Source organism: Nicotiana attenuata, unplaced genomic scaffold, assembly GCF_001879085.1.
Source record: "Nicotiana attenuata strain UT unplaced genomic scaffold, NIATTr2, whole genome shotgun sequence".
Lineage (NCBI taxonomy): Eukaryota > Viridiplantae > Streptophyta > Magnoliopsida > Solanales > Solanaceae > Nicotiana > Nicotiana attenuata.
Genome location: NW_017674233.1, coordinates 20,911 through 37,717, shown reverse-complemented (window position 1 = coordinate 37,717; position 16,807 = coordinate 20,911). Strand labels below are relative to the sequence as shown.

General features: G+C 36.0%; 1 protein-coding gene and 1 non-coding gene across 2 annotated transcripts; both read left to right on the top strand.

Moving 5' to 3' along the window:
* Positions 1-2,768: 2,768 nt before the first annotated feature.
* Positions 2,769-6,484, top strand: LOC109218252 (protein SET DOMAIN GROUP 40-like). The gene is made up of 6 exons (XM_019382607.1): positions 2,769-3,030; positions 3,717-3,867; positions 4,483-4,614; positions 4,701-4,841; positions 5,096-5,362; positions 5,838-6,484. Exons 1-6 carry the CDS (start codon positions 2,885-2,887, stop codon positions 6,177-6,179), a joined length of 1,179 nt encoding a protein of 392 aa, XP_019238152.1. The 5' UTR covers positions 2,769-2,884; the 3' UTR covers positions 6,180-6,484.
* Positions 6,485-8,317: 1,833 nt separating this feature from the next.
* On the top strand, positions 8,318-8,390 carry TRNAR-CCU. Its single transcript has one exon. It is a non-coding gene; the product is annotated as a tRNA-Arg (tRNA).
* The last annotated feature ends 8,417 nt before the right edge of the window (positions 8,391-16,807 follow it).

Below are 16,807 nucleotides of genomic sequence, written 5' to 3'. Positions count from 1 at the left end.
ACCCTCCATATTATTAGATATTCGATTGGGACATCATTGTTGAGAGAAGGAAGCCTAGAACTCGAATTCAAAGGGGTTTGAACTTCAAAAAGGTAATGTCTTCACCCTCTAATTGATTCTAGCATTGGTTTAATGATTATAAACCCTAGTTCATGAGATATGAGTTGATGGGTTTGATAGAAAAGCATGAACAATTATAGGTTTGGGGTGTTGATTGTTGATTACTGATTAAGGGTGTTGTTTACCTTACGGGTGATAAAGAATAATGTTGATTATAACCATTTGAGTTCACCAAGTGTTTGATAAGATGCTTAAGTGACCAAAACATGAGCATCATAGCTAATATGGAATCCCTTTGACTTGTATTGCCTATAGATTAAAGTTGAAAGGGTTGAAAAACGTTGTATTACGCTCAAGAGCAGGAAGTTAAGGTATGTGAGGCTAAATCTTTACATTTGGGAATGTCTATGATTCTCCCTACGTCCCATTCATTATGACCATTACTAGTTTCCTCAGAAAGTAACTATGCCTTAGTTCCCTGAATAGTAGTAGAACTTCTATTCTCTAGATGGCATAGTTTCATAATCATTCAATATTCTATGAGTTTCAGTTATGACAAATCAACTTATTATGAATACTCATCTCAGTCTAATCCTATTCACTATTCCAGTATCATGTAACTCGGTACGGCTTATTATTTCAGTATCATGTATTGCAGTATGATTCTCAGTTCCTGATTCTAAATTCCTGAATGTTGAACACCTATATTTGGGCCTGAGGCTGTAGTTTATATGCTTTATACATACTTGGGCATGAGGCTGTAGTTTATGCTTTATGCATTTTTGGGCCTGAGGCCGTAGCTTGTGCACATATATATTGGGCCCGAGGTCGTAGTTTATCAGATAAATAGGTTGTTCATCATTCAGAAGAGGGAGTATTCATATCCTTACTTCCTTGTTCAGTTATTAGTTTATCAGCTAGCAGTTCAGTTTCAGTTTTAGTATTTACAATTCTTTTCTTCAGTTGTTTTACATACCAGTGCAATTCAAATGTACTGACGTCCCTTTTTTCCCGGGGCCTGCATCTCGCGATGCAGGTAACGATTTACAGGTTGACGATTCTGCTTGCTAGGACATCTCGTATCAGCTATTGGTGAGCCCCAGTCTTTCGGGGCCTTATCCCTCCCTTTATCAGTCATTATAGTATTTCAGTTGATAAGGTATACCGGGGACCTTGTCCCGGTAAACAGTTAGCATTTTCTGTATTCTTTAGAGGCTTCGTAGACTATAACCCAGTCAGTCGGATATTAGCAGGCTTTCATGTGTTAGCCTTGTCGGCTACTTGTTTATACTTGCAGACCTTTCAGTATTTTCCCCATCTATGATATTTCAGTTAGACTCTTTAGTAGATTATCATGTTTTATATTTACCTCTAGCTCATAGTTACACCACGTGTTGATCCAGCCATACAGCTGGTTTGCTCGGTCACATGCAGTCAGACACCGAGTGCCGTGTTACGCCCAGACCATGGTTCGGGCGTGACAGGCTTGAAGCGAATCTTCGAGCCCGTGAAATCGGGCATACCTAATTTCGACCGTATACAAAAAGTGTCAAACTCCAGCATATGATGTTGGGTTTTCACTCAAAAAGAAATTTTTGAACTTCAGTATAGTTTTCTGAGGTTTCACTTGTCAAATTTTCGAAGTCTAACCCGATTACTAAAGTTATGTCCGTGTTTTAGTGTTGGGGGTATTTTTGTCCAAGTACTTTTCTATTATGAAAGGAGTGGCTAAATGTTACTCCCTCTGTTTCAATTTAGATGACTCATTTTGCTTATCGAGAGTCAATTTGACTAAATTTTGAAGTTAAATTGGATTAGTTCAACTTTAATTTTTTTAAATTAAAATTTGGATATTCAAAAACAATACTTGCAATTTTTCTTGTGTCAATATGATTAAAAAAAATATTTTGAAATGTTGGCCAAATTTCACATAGTTTAACTCTCGATAGCAAGTCTAAATTGAAATAGAAGGAGTAATTTAGGAAAACTACCAGTTATGTCTACCCATAAGCAACTTATTACAAAATTTTGCCATTTCATAAAATTTTACTAATATTAGCCAAATGCTATCAATATTAGCCAATTAGCTATTTGTAGCCAAAAAATGTCAAATTTTTTGCTTTCTTTTAAGTGGGTGTTATTGGAATAGATTGAGTCCATTTTAAGAAGTTGCAATCTCAATTTTGGGATGATTCGGTGGAGTTTTGAGGTGGTTTAAATTGAAAATTCGAAGTAAAAGATGAACATGAAAAAAATAATATATGTATCACACTGTGTATCATTTGTGTATTACATATGTATCATATGTGTATCATACGTATATCCATGTATACTTGTGTGAGAGATACATGTTTGATACAAGTGTTGCAGAAGTATTTTTTGAACTTGATTTTAACTACGAATTTTGATACCAAACCTATCCAAATCACCCCCAATCTTACTCAAATTTTATATATTGCCTCATCTATGTGTTATCAATGAATCGCAACATTACCCATTGAAAAAAAAAATCTCTTTTTTGCATATGTCTTTTGAATGTTGTATATCAATGATAACTCTTTTTGGCTATTTTTGGTAGCATTACTAAAATGACTAGTTATTAGTAAATAATATCTATTTTGGTACATTTCCATAAGATTCCTTAATAGTTTTCCAAAAACTGGCTATATTCTAATAACATGGGTTAAAAGTGGCTATTAACCAATATTTCACCTGAAAACCTTTCCTTTTCGACTTGAGCCCAGTTTTAATGGATTGGCCAAATTGATGAAAATAGTTAACAAAGAAAAAAGAAACGAAAAATCCAATTTACAGAGAAGCCGCCATGGATGATGAAGCTGAAGCTTTGAACCTGAAGAGCTTCTTGAAATGGGCAACTGAGCTTGGAATCTCAGATTCTCCTTCAACCCCATCACCAGATTCTTGTTTGGGATACTCCCTTTTTGTCTCTAATTTCCCTGAAGCTGGAGGGTACAATATTTATCACAATTCTATTCTTTTTCATACTGTACTGGAAGAGTTATATACAGATATAGTAGAAAGCTTCTTTTAAAGTTTGTATCTTTATGCTAGCTTGAATCAACTGTAAAAAACAATTAATGAGTGTTATAGTACTTTTCATATGATGAATTGAAATACTCTTCTATACAAGGTTGATTTGTGTATACATGACAAATGAGCTGATGCCTTTGGTCTCGTGTAAGAGCACGGCACGTGATGTGTAATGTGGATTAGACACACGTCACGTGTTCGAGCACTGAAACAAGCATGATATTTAAGTGGATAGGGGCATGCCCATTATCCACCGTGTTTCGAACCATGTCCCACTGACCCTTTGATTAGCATAGCAAGTGTGTGTGGATTAGGGGCATGTCACGGGTTCAATCGCTTGTAAAAAAAACTAGTATTATGAAGGGTAGAGGGGTGGGCCCATCACCAGACGCGTTTATAATCGTCTGCCACTGGCCTCGATTAAAAAAATGTGGATTAGGCGTATCTCAAGAGTTCGAAAAAACTTGACAAAAGCCAGGTATTTGAGTGGAAAAGGGTAGAGGGACGGACTCATTATCCGACGAGCTTCAAACTGTGTGTCAGTGGCCCTCGAAGATTTATCGGTTACAAAGAAATGAGCTGATGAATGATCTCTATTGTTGCAGGAGAGGTTTAGCAGTAGCTCGTGATATTAAGAAAGGAGAACTGATTCTTAGAGTTCCAAAGGGAGTGTTAATGACTAGTCAATGTCTTATGAGAAACGATGAGGCATTGTCTATTGCTGTCAAGAAACACCCTTCTCTCTGCTGTACTCAGGTGATTCTTCTTTGTTCTTCTCCACTTAGCTGTAAGAATGAAAACTTGGGTTTTGCATTTTATGGACTAAAGCCAGAAAGTGGTTTTCTTTTTGGAGTTTTTTGGTGCTTAACTAGTAATGTGAAGTTAATTCAAACGTGTTGCTGAATGTCTGGTACGTGTTACCTGAATATAAAAGATTATGAAGCTATATATTAGTTGACCTTAAAACAAATTGGTAAAGCTTTGGGACTTAAAGTTTCTCCATTCTTGTTCACTATACTACTAATCTCTGCCCCAATTAGTTTGTGAGATAACATTCTGAAATGAACATTTTAAAGCGGAAAAAGTGTCACTCAAAGTGAACGTTGATAATTAAGTGTTGAAAATGCTTTGGGAAGTGTAGTGAAAAAGCTTTGTTTTTTTTATAGAAAGTGAATGTATGTTGTGTCTGCAGTTTCTACTGTAGTAAACACTTTGCAACCTTGGTTGTGCAAGTGAATCTTTTGCTCATATCTCCACAGTCAGAGTGGTTAACCAGTTACCACTTACCCTGCTCTTTGTGATTTGTTCGCCCAGCAGTGATGGTTTCTTTCAGTCTGATCTTTTTGCTTTCTTAACTTACTTTTGCTGCAGATTTTGGCTGTTGCACTATTAAACGAAGTGAACAAGGGGAAGAGTTCACGGTGGTGGCCCTATCTAAAGCAGTTCCCCCGCAGTTATGACACACTTGCGGATTTTGGCAACTTCGAGATACAAGCATTACAAGTTTGTAGCAAACCCTACAAGTTAAAATGTATTCAAAAGTTGACACCATTAAAAGGTCTGAAATATTTCTAATTCCTCTTTTTTAGATTGATGATGCCATCTGGTCTGCACAAAAGGCTTCTCAGAAGGCTGAAGGGGAGTGGAAAGAAGTTAGTGCGCTTATGCATGAGCTCAAGCTCAAGCCACAGCTCCTGGCTCTTAAAGCTTGGCTATGGGCCTCTGGTTCTGTAAGTATGGAGTTGCCCGTGCTAATATTTGGAAAACTTTTTCATTTTAAAGTTAAGCGTTTCTTATTAGTAAGCTTCAACTCATTGAAATATTTACATATGCTATGGTTGATCCACGGTTCACTCTGACCACTCATTGTATCTTGATTCATCATGTACTTGAATATTCGCTGTCTGTCAGCCACTTGTTACTATATGTTCCCTAGTTTTCATGTTATATTCATAGTTTAATATGAAAAAGGTTCTTGCTGAAGATATCCTCGCGCACCATGCACATACCTTGGGATGAAGCTGGCTGTTTTTGCCCTGTGGGAGATTTCTTCAACTACGCAGCACCTGGAGAGGAAACATCTAATTCCGATGATCAGGTCACTGGAGAGGCATTTTCATCGCAAGAAGACAGTATGCTTAAATCAGTAACTGAATTGGCCGCAGCACATAGGCTAATCGATGCTGGATATGAGGAAGACGTTTCTTCATACTGCTTCTATGCTAGAAGAAACTACCGGAAAGGAGAACAGGTGATGCTGAAGTTATTCCTTCCTTTTGAATACTTTTTCTTTCTTCGTCTGTATGGCATGGAGTTAAATAACTTATATGGCTCGTTTCGATGAAAAATTTGTTTGTAGTGGATGGTCTTTTACTTGATATTCAGAAAATTAGGAACTTCAATGATTAACAGCACATGTATCGCAATTGGAAATCCAGTGTCATTGAAGTTTAAATAGATTAAGACAACTCCAACTCCATCTTCCTTTGAATTTTTGAACACGTTTGTGCTAATGCCTGCCCCCCCCCCAAAGGCTTTGGTTTAGTGGGAAGAACGTAGCACATGATTTGAACCTTGTGGCAGGCAAAAGCGTGATAGTTAAGTGTAGAATGGTAGATGGCAAGCTTTTGAACCATGCGCTGTTGGCCCTTAGGGATTTCTCAGTTATCAAATAAAAAAAAAAGAGAGAGTTTGGACTAAAGCTCCGATTTGATTGAACACTGCAGGTTCTTCTAAGCTATGGAACTTACACAAATTTGGAGCTTCTTCAACACTACGGATTTATTCTTTCCGACAACCCAAATGACAAGACTTTTATACCTTTAGAGCGAAACATGTATTCTTTGTGTTCATGGGAGAGCGAGTCACTCTACATTCAACCAGATGGGAAACCATCCTTTGCGCTACTATCAACAGTTCGAATCTGGGCAGTCCCTCAAAGCAATCGCAGGCCAGTTGCACACCTAGTCTATTCAGGATACCAACTTTCATCAGAGAATGAAGTTGTTGCAATGAGATGGCTAGCGAAGAAATGCAGAACTATACTCGACACTTCCAACAACAGCTGAAGAAGACAGTAAGTTGCTTGTCATCCTAGATGAATTTCAAGAAACTCATCAACTCGTGGAGATTAAAGAGATGCCATCAACACTTGCAAGTGAGCTTTGTGCTTTCATGGAAAGCAAGAACATAGTAAGCGACGGAACTTGTGTCATTTCAGGTGTAGCTAGAAGGTTTATTGGGAGATTAAAATTAGCAATCCTGTGGAGGTATCGGTACAAGAAAATACTTAGCAATTGCATTTTACATTGTACTGAGGTGATTAATGATATTATTCCTACAAAAGATTTAGAATACAAGGAAATCTTTGTTACGCCTGCGAATTTACATTTACATTGCTTTATTCCATTTGAAACAACCTCTCTACCTCTCCAGGTAGGGGTAAGGCCTGCGTACACACTACCCTACACAGACCCCACCTGTGGGATTATACTGGGTTTGTTGTTGTTGTTGTTGTTGTTATTGCTTTATTCCATTGCACTTCCACCTACTACCTTTAGTCCTTTCTTCAACAACACATCAAAGTGCCCTGAGAGTAGTAAGTAGGAATCGATCCTTATTACTTTGGGAAAATAACTTAACCTTTAACCAGGTGCACCATTCAACCTTTTTGGAGTATGGATGCCAATAGATAAATTTTGGATCACTTTTTTCGGGGTTAATATGACCTTCTTTCCTATGCATTTCTTAGGGCTTTCAGGTATGCCACGTCGCATTCGGCTTCTCGCTTATCCCCATTTGGTGCCGCTTAATAAATTGTTTAACTTTTAGCTAGCGTTTGGACATAGATTTGATTGAAACTTGAAAAAAAGAGTTTTTGAAGTTGTGTTGAAAAATAATTTTTGAAAGTTGAAGTTGTGTTTGGACATGCATTTTATTTGAAGAAAAGTTGAAGTTTGTGAAGGGAAGAAAAATTTTCACCCAAAAACTGCCCTGAACCAGTTTGTGGGAACTTGAAAATTTTTGAATTTTTTTTTTCAAGACATGATCATATTTCGTAAACAAATAATATTTTCAAAATTCTTTTGAAAAAACGATGCTAAATATCTATCGCCAAAAGGGAGCTTAAGTCTTTGTGGTCAGTATTTGGAGCACTTCTTGACAAATCACCAGGGAATTTGCTGTCGGATTATCAGGAGTTCCTAGCGGATCGCCATAAGGCCTAACAATTAAACACATTTTCGCCAGGGCTACAAATTTAACACTGGCTCGATTTTTTTTGTTTTTTTTTTTGTTTTTTGGAGTGAAGTGCAGGATTTGTCTCTCTTTAGTTCAAGTAGGCTTTAGCCAGTAGTTTTCTTGTCCTAAAGTTTTGAAATTAAAAACTTAGTAGCCGTTTGGACATAAATTCCAACAAAAAAAATTTTAAATTTGGAATTTCACTAAAATTTGAATTGAAGATGAAGTTGTGTTTGTTTATAAACTTTGCAAAATATTTGGATGTCTTTTTTTCAAAATTATGAAACATAATTTATACCGCATAAAGTGTAAAAAAAATATCAAAACCACCCCAATTTGATTATCCTACTTGAAATAACACAATTAAACATGCTATTGTTTAACTATTATCATATTCTGTTTTACTGCAATACACAGAAGATGCAAATCAATATCATATTTCTAACATAGTCCGCTTCCCACTGCTAGTACCACTGTTATCAAACATGTAGGTTAATAATTGATGGGGTCATTTTATAAATTTTTAAAGTGTAGGCTAAATTTGTAAAATTAAAAACTAGCAAATCCTCATTTTCAATTGAAAAACTGGTAAGAACCAGTTTTTCAAATTTGAAAATGCATTTCCAAGTGAAATTGGAAAACTTGGGAAGATTTTGATAACCAAACATTGTTTTTAAAAAAACATTTGGAAAAAAGAAATATTTTGTATGTTCAAACGGGCTCTTAATTTAAAAATATAGTATCCTTAAGTTTTGAACTTAAATACTGAACTTTAGGGTATAGTGGCTAAAAACATAAAACACAATGTTTAGAGTGACAATTTTTTTGGGTGAGAGTATAATAGAAAAGTACACTCTATAGCTCCTCAAATTTTAATAGCCCATGTTTTGGCCCACTTACAGAAAATGGCTCTTCTGCCCAAACATATTGCATCTAGTAGCCGAAAGGAATGAGCATGACAACACAAGCGCCTGTAGCTCAGTGGATAGAGCGTCTGTTTCCTAAGCAGAAGGTCGTAGGTTCGACCCCTACCTGGCGCGATAGAGCAACCTTTTTTTGCCTTTTTAAATTGTATTTTGTACTTCTGAATCTGATAAGTATCAGCTAAGAATTGAATGAAATATGTAATGCAGGTCATATACGAAATGTCTATTTTGTATATTTTTTGTATAATAACAGTCTATTTTTGTATATTTTTTGTATGATAACAATCTATTTTTGTATATTTTTGTATAATAGCAGTCTATTTTTGTATAATAATAGTCTACTTTTGTATATTTTTTGTATAGTGACAGTCTATTTTGTATATTTTTTGTATAGTAACAGTCTATTTTGTATAGTGACAGTCTATTTTGTATAGTGATAGTTAATTGTATATAAATTATATAGTGGCAGTCTATTTAGTGTAATTTTATATAGTGATAGTCTATTTTGTACATATTTTATATAATGACAGTCTATTTAGTATATTTTTTGTATAATGACATTCTTTTTTTGTATATATTTTGTATAGTGACACTCTATTTGTATATAAATTGTATAGTGACAGTCTATATATATATATAAATTGTATAGTGACAGTCTATTTTATATAATTTTTGTATAATGACAGTCTATTTTGTAGATATTTCAACTTTTTGCATAGTCATCTCCTCTGTTCTTCCTCTCATTGAGAAACCAGCCACCGGCGTCCATGACCTCACAGTCGCCGAAAATGGTAACAAGATTGCCGGAGTTTTAAATTTTTAGCCAAAGATCTTCAAAATATTATTTACATATTGACAGAAACTATAAGAGAAAATCAGAGAAAGAAGACAAGGCTGTCTCTCTCGTTGCCTTATGCTACACACTGCTCCTCTTGCTTTCCTCTTCTTCCCTATAGGGTGCTGCTACTGATTTTTACTAGTCACCGCTGGAGTTGACCACTGGCTGGCGACGGTATTACCCCCATCGACAAAGACTGTTCCACGCTATTGATACGCCATTCCTCTCCTCCTTCATCTCTATTTCCTTTGTTTTGATGTTATTTTAACGGGTAAAAGTCCAGATCTTCTTAGATCTGGCCGGTTCTAGAATTTTTCGGCGTTTTGCTGTTGTTTTAACGGGCAAAAGTCCAGATATTCTTAGATCTGGCTGGTTCTAGGATTTTCCGGCGAGGGAATTCGGTCAGTGAGGTTTCCGGCTAGCAGTTGTTATTGTTTTTAGGCTATGACTTGTATGGGTCAATTTATGGCTACCGGATGTTATTTGTTTGGCCCGATGGGCTATAAATGATGTTCTCTCAGTATAATACGTATAGCTAACCTAGACAAGAACAATAACAACAAAAAATGACACTTCTATCGGACTTAAAAAAAATAGACTTGAGGACTTAGCACACAATAGGCCTCTGATAACCGATTACTACCTAGAGCCAGCTAGATATAGTGAACCATCAAAACCTTCTCAGTTCACCAGTGATTCAGACCCGTAAAAATTGCACGGGGCTCTATTTGGTCGCCACCATTTAACCTATATCCATTTTTTAAAAAGTTTTAACCTGTACCCACTTTTTAAACAACTTCAGCCCCTTTTCTCCTCCTCCTTCTCCTCCTTCGTTTTCTTCTTCTTCTTCTTCTTCTTCTTTCTTCTTCTGCTGTTGGTGCTGCTATGAAACTTCAGTTCATGGGATGATTGCCATAAGTATGTTTATCAGATTATTTAAAAACAAATTATAAATAATTACGTAAGTTAGTAGACAATAATTTGTGAATATTTTCACGTATGGGAAGTTTAAGGTCACTCTTAGTGATTCTTTTCATGATAATTCTGTTTTTTTTACCTTTATTTATTTCTAAAATTTTATGATTTAGATACTGTTGGCAATCTGATTATTTTATAGTAGTCTGATTATAACAAAACTAATGAATCCAGGACAAAAATATTTCAGCTTATTTAGTGCTGAAGTTTTTACAAATCAACTAAATAACTTCAGCATCTTTTGCTGAAGTTTTTGAACAAGCTTTATGACAAAACTAATGAATCCAGGACAAAAAAACTTCAGCTTATTTAGTGCTGAAGTTTTTACAAATGAACTAAATAACTTCAGCATCTTCTGATGAAGTTTTTTAAAAAGCTTATCCAGGACAAAAAAACTTCAGCTTATTTAGTGCTGAAGTTTTTATAAATGAACTAGATAACTTCAGCATCTTCTGCTGATGTTTTTGAAAAAGCTTAATGATAAAACTAATGAATCCAGGACAAAAAATTTCAGCTTATTTAGTGCAATTACAAACAAAAACTTCAGCAAATAGAGAACAAAACTTCAGCTACTATGCTTAAGTTCAGCAATTACAAATAAAAACTTCAGCAAATAGAGAACAAACTTCAGCTACTATGCTTAAGTTTAGCAATTACAAACAAAAACTTCAACAAATAGAGAACAAAACTTCAGCTACTATGCTTAAGTTCAGCAATTACAAAAAAAAAAAACTTCAGCATACTTGATTCAGCACACTTGCTACTTCAGGCCCGTCTACTAGAATGCTGAAGTTTTGCGTGATTGGCTTTGCTACTTCAGCCCCGTATGCTGAAGTTACGCGAAAAAGTGGGTACGCTTGCAATTTTTTTTGCAAAGCGGGCACAAGTTAAAACGTGACCCAAAAAGCGGGTATAGATGCAAATGCCCCTTCAGACCCTAGGTATTAACAACACAGGTGGCTCAAGGGGAGGTTCGTAAAGCCTTTGCTTTAGGCCTTCAAAATTTTGAGGCCCCAAAAAGTATTAATAGTGGAATACATAATAATAATATTGCAGTTTGTAGAAAAAAGTACAAATTATTTTACAAAAAAATAAAAAATAAAAAAGAAAGAAATATTATCTACTTTTTAATAGTAAAATATTTTATAACTTTGGATTAAATTACTTAAATCTTTTGTCACGACCTATTTTCTGAACAAGCCGGGACCGGCACCCAATCACTAAACATGACCGAGCGAACCATCTGCGCTTATCAAATCCATTATAACTTCAAACTTTATATGACACAAGGCACTACTGTAACCAAATACTTTTAATTAATTTAAATATAAAAAATAAGCCAATTTCAAAACTTTATTCATAGTAACCAATAAAATACTGCTAAGTTATTATCGAAAACATCTGAATCTTAGCCCACCGACTGTGTCTATGAAGCCTCTACTGATAAACTGACGCACTGCTCAGAACATGAGATTTCCTGGCCAGTTCTCTAAGTAAACAAAGAAATAGCTAAATAACGACGACTCAAAGGAGTACTCCACGAACAAAAGCGGAGGTCACCAATAGCACTGGAAGTGAGGGAAGTCCTAACCCGTAGCCTGCTCGCATGCAAAATCGGTTCCTACGTTGTACCGCGAACCAACGTAGGTTCCCAACAGAGAACGTCAGTACCATCCATTGTACTCAGTGAGTCTCAACGACAGGAGACGAACTTTAATAACATATATATTACGAGCAAAGATTCTAAATGCATGTAAAACATAAAGCTTATAAGAATAATTCTAAAATTATTGCATAATAGCAGTTTATGAATATTCTAAAAGAAATTCTTTTCTTTTTCTTTCTTATAAAAAACATACTTCACTTTATACTTTGGGAGTTCCATTTATCCTGACTTATTTTTGTCTTAGTCACTGTGTGATTGGCACGAGTTTGATCCCAACCTAATCGAATAGGCCCAACCCACGAGGTGCCACTCGCTTCATGGTTCTCAGCGCTAATGTATCATACCTTAGCCTGGCTAAGTAAATTCTCAGCAACGAAACCCTCGTCTCGTGTGCTCCCTACTCTGGCACAAGTAGTTTCAGGTAGGCAATGCCTTGGTCAGAACCCTCAGCCTGGACGATGACCCCTTCTCAGAATAGAGGATACTCGCAAAAATCTTTTCTTTCTAAACTTCTTCTTGTGTCTTTTCAAGTCTAAATCTTTTCTGAAACATCCTATACATACTCATACTGGTATCCTTAAAGGTAAAACATGTCATAAGAATGAAATAAATATTCAAAAGTATATCTAAAGATTCTTGCTCCTTCGTGAATTTTCAACATGAAAATGGCATATAAGAATAACACAAAAATCTGAAAATTTATGCACGTATATCATAATAAATCACCTAAACTTTAGCTAGAACAATTCTAAGTTAATAGGTACTCACTCGCTCCAATTAAGTACATATAAACTCTTTTAAGCAATTCATCAAACACCTTGTATGCGTGCTTTTGTGAGTTAAACCACTTTAGTAAAGGGTTATATCAACTCACTCCAAAACTCCTCTAGCCAATACATAGGTCCCAGTCCAATTTATACCCTTTAGACAATTGATTCTACAACAACCAGTGCATTTTAATTAATTTGAAAGTTTCACACCTAAACATGAAATTTGATGGTGAGACAAAGAAAAAAGGGAATTAACTATTCAATTCTTACCTATTACTACTTTAGGATAATTGACAATAGGGAAATTTATATACCTGATTCAAGAATTTGTGATTTGTAAAGAACCCTAGAATTTTCGTTGTAATTTAGTGGCTGCCTCTGTTTCTTATAAGGCTTTAAGCCCTTTTGCTGTGACTGAGTAAACAGAACGTGAGGCGTTATGTTTTGCTGTATTGTTGCCCTTTTGTTTAATTCTTTTTGGTTTGTTCGAATAAGGCTTTCTGCCTTTTGACTAGGGCGTGCATTTGATTTATCGATTCGATTTTGACCCTTATCGATAATTACTTATCGATTATCGATTTGTACATATGCTTATCGTTATTGTTTCAATAAGGTTTCGATTTTTTCGATTTCGATTTATCGATTTTTGGGGCTTATCGATTCGGTTATCGATTACATCAATAAGAAAATTTGCGGGATTCCACGAAAAGTATATCGCTATAACACGCCAAACAAATATGGACAAAAGAAGCTAAAATAAGACGAACACCGTTTATAACCAATTACGACAAGTTATGATCAATTGAGGCATAGTTGTATATATCTATGATTTGCAGGTAAGCATTGCAGCTAAGACAGTTGATCCATTCATACTAAACAGAGATCATTTTGCCATGCCATTTAAGATCGTCAGTTTATCATTGATCAATGATCGTTGGTCTACTACACCATCAAAAACTAAAACTGACAATCAACTCAAGGCGAAGGAACATCAAAAGACATGTTTAGCAGAATCCAAATCAAGCATCTCAAGTTCATGATCTTCTCTTGTCAGCAGATCAATAAAAGATATTTGCTAGGGTTGCTGTACCCAGCTTGGAACTTCTTCTTCTGGTGATAAACAGTACTGAGTACTAAGGAACTGTTGTTTTGCATTTAATTCTTCAGTCAATATGGAGCAATTCTCATCCCCCATTAGCAATTTCATAAAAGAGAAAGACGGCACAAACCCTGATTTTCTCTGCATGTTCTAATTGGATTTTCTCTGCATATTATTTGTTATCGGTTTATCGATAAATCGATAACTGAAGAGGACAAAATCGAAATCGAAATCGATAACTCGATAAGGAAAATTTCAAAATCGAAATCGAAACCGATAAATCGATAAACCAATATCGATAAACCGATAACAAATAATCGATTCGATTTATCGATAAACCGATTCGAATGCACACCACTACTTTTGCCCTTGTGAATGAGAAATACGTCCTTCCAAGGCTTTAAGCCTTTTTTTGTTTTATTATTTTTTTCTTTTTGTTTTGTTTTGCCTTAACTAATAATTAATAATACCCACTTTTTAAAAATTACCAATATTAATATTATTAATATTTTCCTAATTGTATATCCAATTCTTTATAATTAGAGAAGTAACTCAAAATCAATTTCAAGACTTTAAATCCGTAATAGAAGTATAATTCGAGAAAGAAAAAAAATTAAATTCAATATTTAGCGTGTCTTGAAACTTTTATATATTGGAGGAGTGTTACAATCTTCCTTCCTTAAAAACATTCGTCCTCGAATGTTTCTAGGGCCTTATTCTTAAGCTAACAATCATCCCTAAATCCTTGAACTTTTTAAGTGTTCTTATAACTACTCACTTTCCCAAGGGACTCAAAATTTTGGCTAACTCCCTAAATTTTCAAAAATTTCGATAGAGTCTCCCTTGTAAATTGGACTATCCAAAAATTTTCCCTGTCACAAATACCACAACTACACCAACCACAACAAATATGCCATAACAAGCCATTCATAGGCACCATACACATCTCACAAACTAATTACTTACACTCCGGCAAGGAGGTACCACAATAACCAACCAAATCTAAAGCACAACACTTCTGCAAAAAGTAAATAACTTTAATGAACTAAATATACTCTGGCATGGCACTAAATTATTAAATAACTAAATATACTCTGACAGAAACTAAATTACTTCAACAACTAAGTGTAATCTAGCAAGGACATAAACACATGCTAACTTGCATTTGATAAATAAAATATATATGCCAAGCCAAACCTAGGTTCACATACCTTTTTCCTCAAATAAATATGGATATTTCTTCCTCATATCTTTTTCGATCTCCCTCGTAGCCTCTTTTGAATGATTACTCCACAAAACTTTATCAATGCTATATTTTGTTCTCAACTTTCATACTTGCCTATCGAGAATTTCTGTAGGCACCTCTTCATAAGTCAAGCCTTCTTTAATTTTTATGGTATCGGCAGGTATTATATGCGACTCATCATGAATGTACTTTCTAAGATAGACACATGAAAGACAGGATGAACATCTGACAACTCAACGGGCAGCGCTAGCTCATAAGCCACGTTTCCCTTCTTTTCTATGATCTCATAAGGTCCAATAAGTCTAGGACTAAGTTTCCCCTTCTTACCAAATCTCATAACTCCTTTCATTGGTGAAACATTCAAAAACACCTTGTCACCAACCATGAACTCTAAGTCACGATGCCTCTTGTCAGAATATGACTTTTGACGACTCTGAGCCGCTTTCAGCCTTTCTCTGATTAGCTGGACTTTTTCTAAGGCCTCACAAACAAACTCTAGACCAATCAACGACACCTCTGCTGGTTCAAACCAACCCACTCGAGACCTACATCTTCTCCCATATAACGCTTCATAAAGAGCCATACCAATGCTGACCTAGTAGTTGTTATTGTAAGCAAATTCTATATGTGGCAAGTGATCATCCCAATTACCTCCAAAATCTATAGCACATGCTCGCAACATATCTTCGAGAGTTGAAATTGTCCTTTCTGCCTGGCCATCGGTCTGTGGATGGAAAGCGGTGCTCAAATTGACCTTGGTACCTAATCTTTTCTGAAATGCCTGCCAAAAATGCACCGTCAACTGAGGGCCTCTATCAGATATGATTGAAACTGGAGTACCATGCAATCGGACTATTTCATTAATGTACAACTGCGCATACTGCTTTGCGGAATCTGTCGTCTTTACTGGTAGGAAATGCGCGGACTTTGTCAGTCAGTCTACAATAACCCAAATTGAATCATGCTTATGGTATGTGTGAGGTAGACCTACTACGAAATCCATATTAATCATCTCCCACTTCCACTGTGGTATCTCTATATCTTGAGCTATAACCGATCATTCAACTTCAAAACCCCATCACTTCCTAGAGTGAAAGCAGTGATTTCTATGTTTCTGAATCCTTCTTTTAACTTCATTATGTACGGATCTTCGTCTTTCTTAGACTTAACACGCACAACAAGGGAGGATTGCGCTAAGGCATAAGCAGTTACACCTCCTTCTTCGGTCTCATCCAATCTAATTCCATCATTTGCCAGTTTTTGAATTTATTTACCCAAAGTTCGCCTTTGTACTGTAAGATGGGCCAAGACACCCATTGACTTCCTACTAAGTGCATCTGCTACCACGTTAGCTTTGCCCGGGTGATAAAGGATATTGCTGTCATAATCCTTCAATAGCTCGATCCACCTTCTTTGTCTCAAATTTAATTCTTTTTGTTTGAAAATGTACTGGAGGCTTTTGTGATCTGAAAACACTTCAGAATGCTCACCATAAAGGAAGTGTTGCCATATATTTAATGCAAACACCACTGCTGCAAGCTCCAAGTCGTGTGTGGGGTAGTTCTTTTCATGATTCTTTAACTGCCTGGAAGCATAAGCAATAACTTTTCCATTTTGCATAAGAACACAACCAAGACCCACTCTAGAGGCCTCACAATACACTGTGAACTTATCGGCAAGGTTAACACAGTGTCGATGCCCCCTTTTTCTAAAGCCGAAATCGGGTTTACGACATTTGGGCGGACAACTCTTTTCCTTTTGGGAATTGGGTTTGAGGTTTAGAAGAGTCGCCACCTAATGATTAAGTGCATTAGGACACTAACAAAGAAATGAAGACAAGAAGAACCAGAGAATGGGTAAGGGCTTGAAATTATCTCGGGGGGGGGGGGGGAGGTGTTAGACACCTCCCAAGATCCACTAGTGTGGTTCCCGGCCAT

What these genes read in the sequence shown, in the direction of transcription:
- LOC109218252 (XM_019382607.1), top strand. Translation starts at nt 2,885, where the DNA reads ATGGATGATGAAGCTGAAGCTTTGAACCTGAAGAGCTTCTTGAAATGG. An exon ending in CTTCTCTCTGCTGTACTCAG is followed by an intron (nt 3,868 to 4,482) that starts GTGATTCTTCTT and finishes CTTTTGCTGCAG; the next exon opens with ATTTTGGCTGTTGCACTATT. An exon ending in ACTACCGGAAAGGAGAACAG is followed by an intron (nt 5,363 to 5,837) that starts GTGATGCTGAAG and finishes TGAACACTGCAG; the next exon opens with GTTCTTCTAAGCTATGGAAC.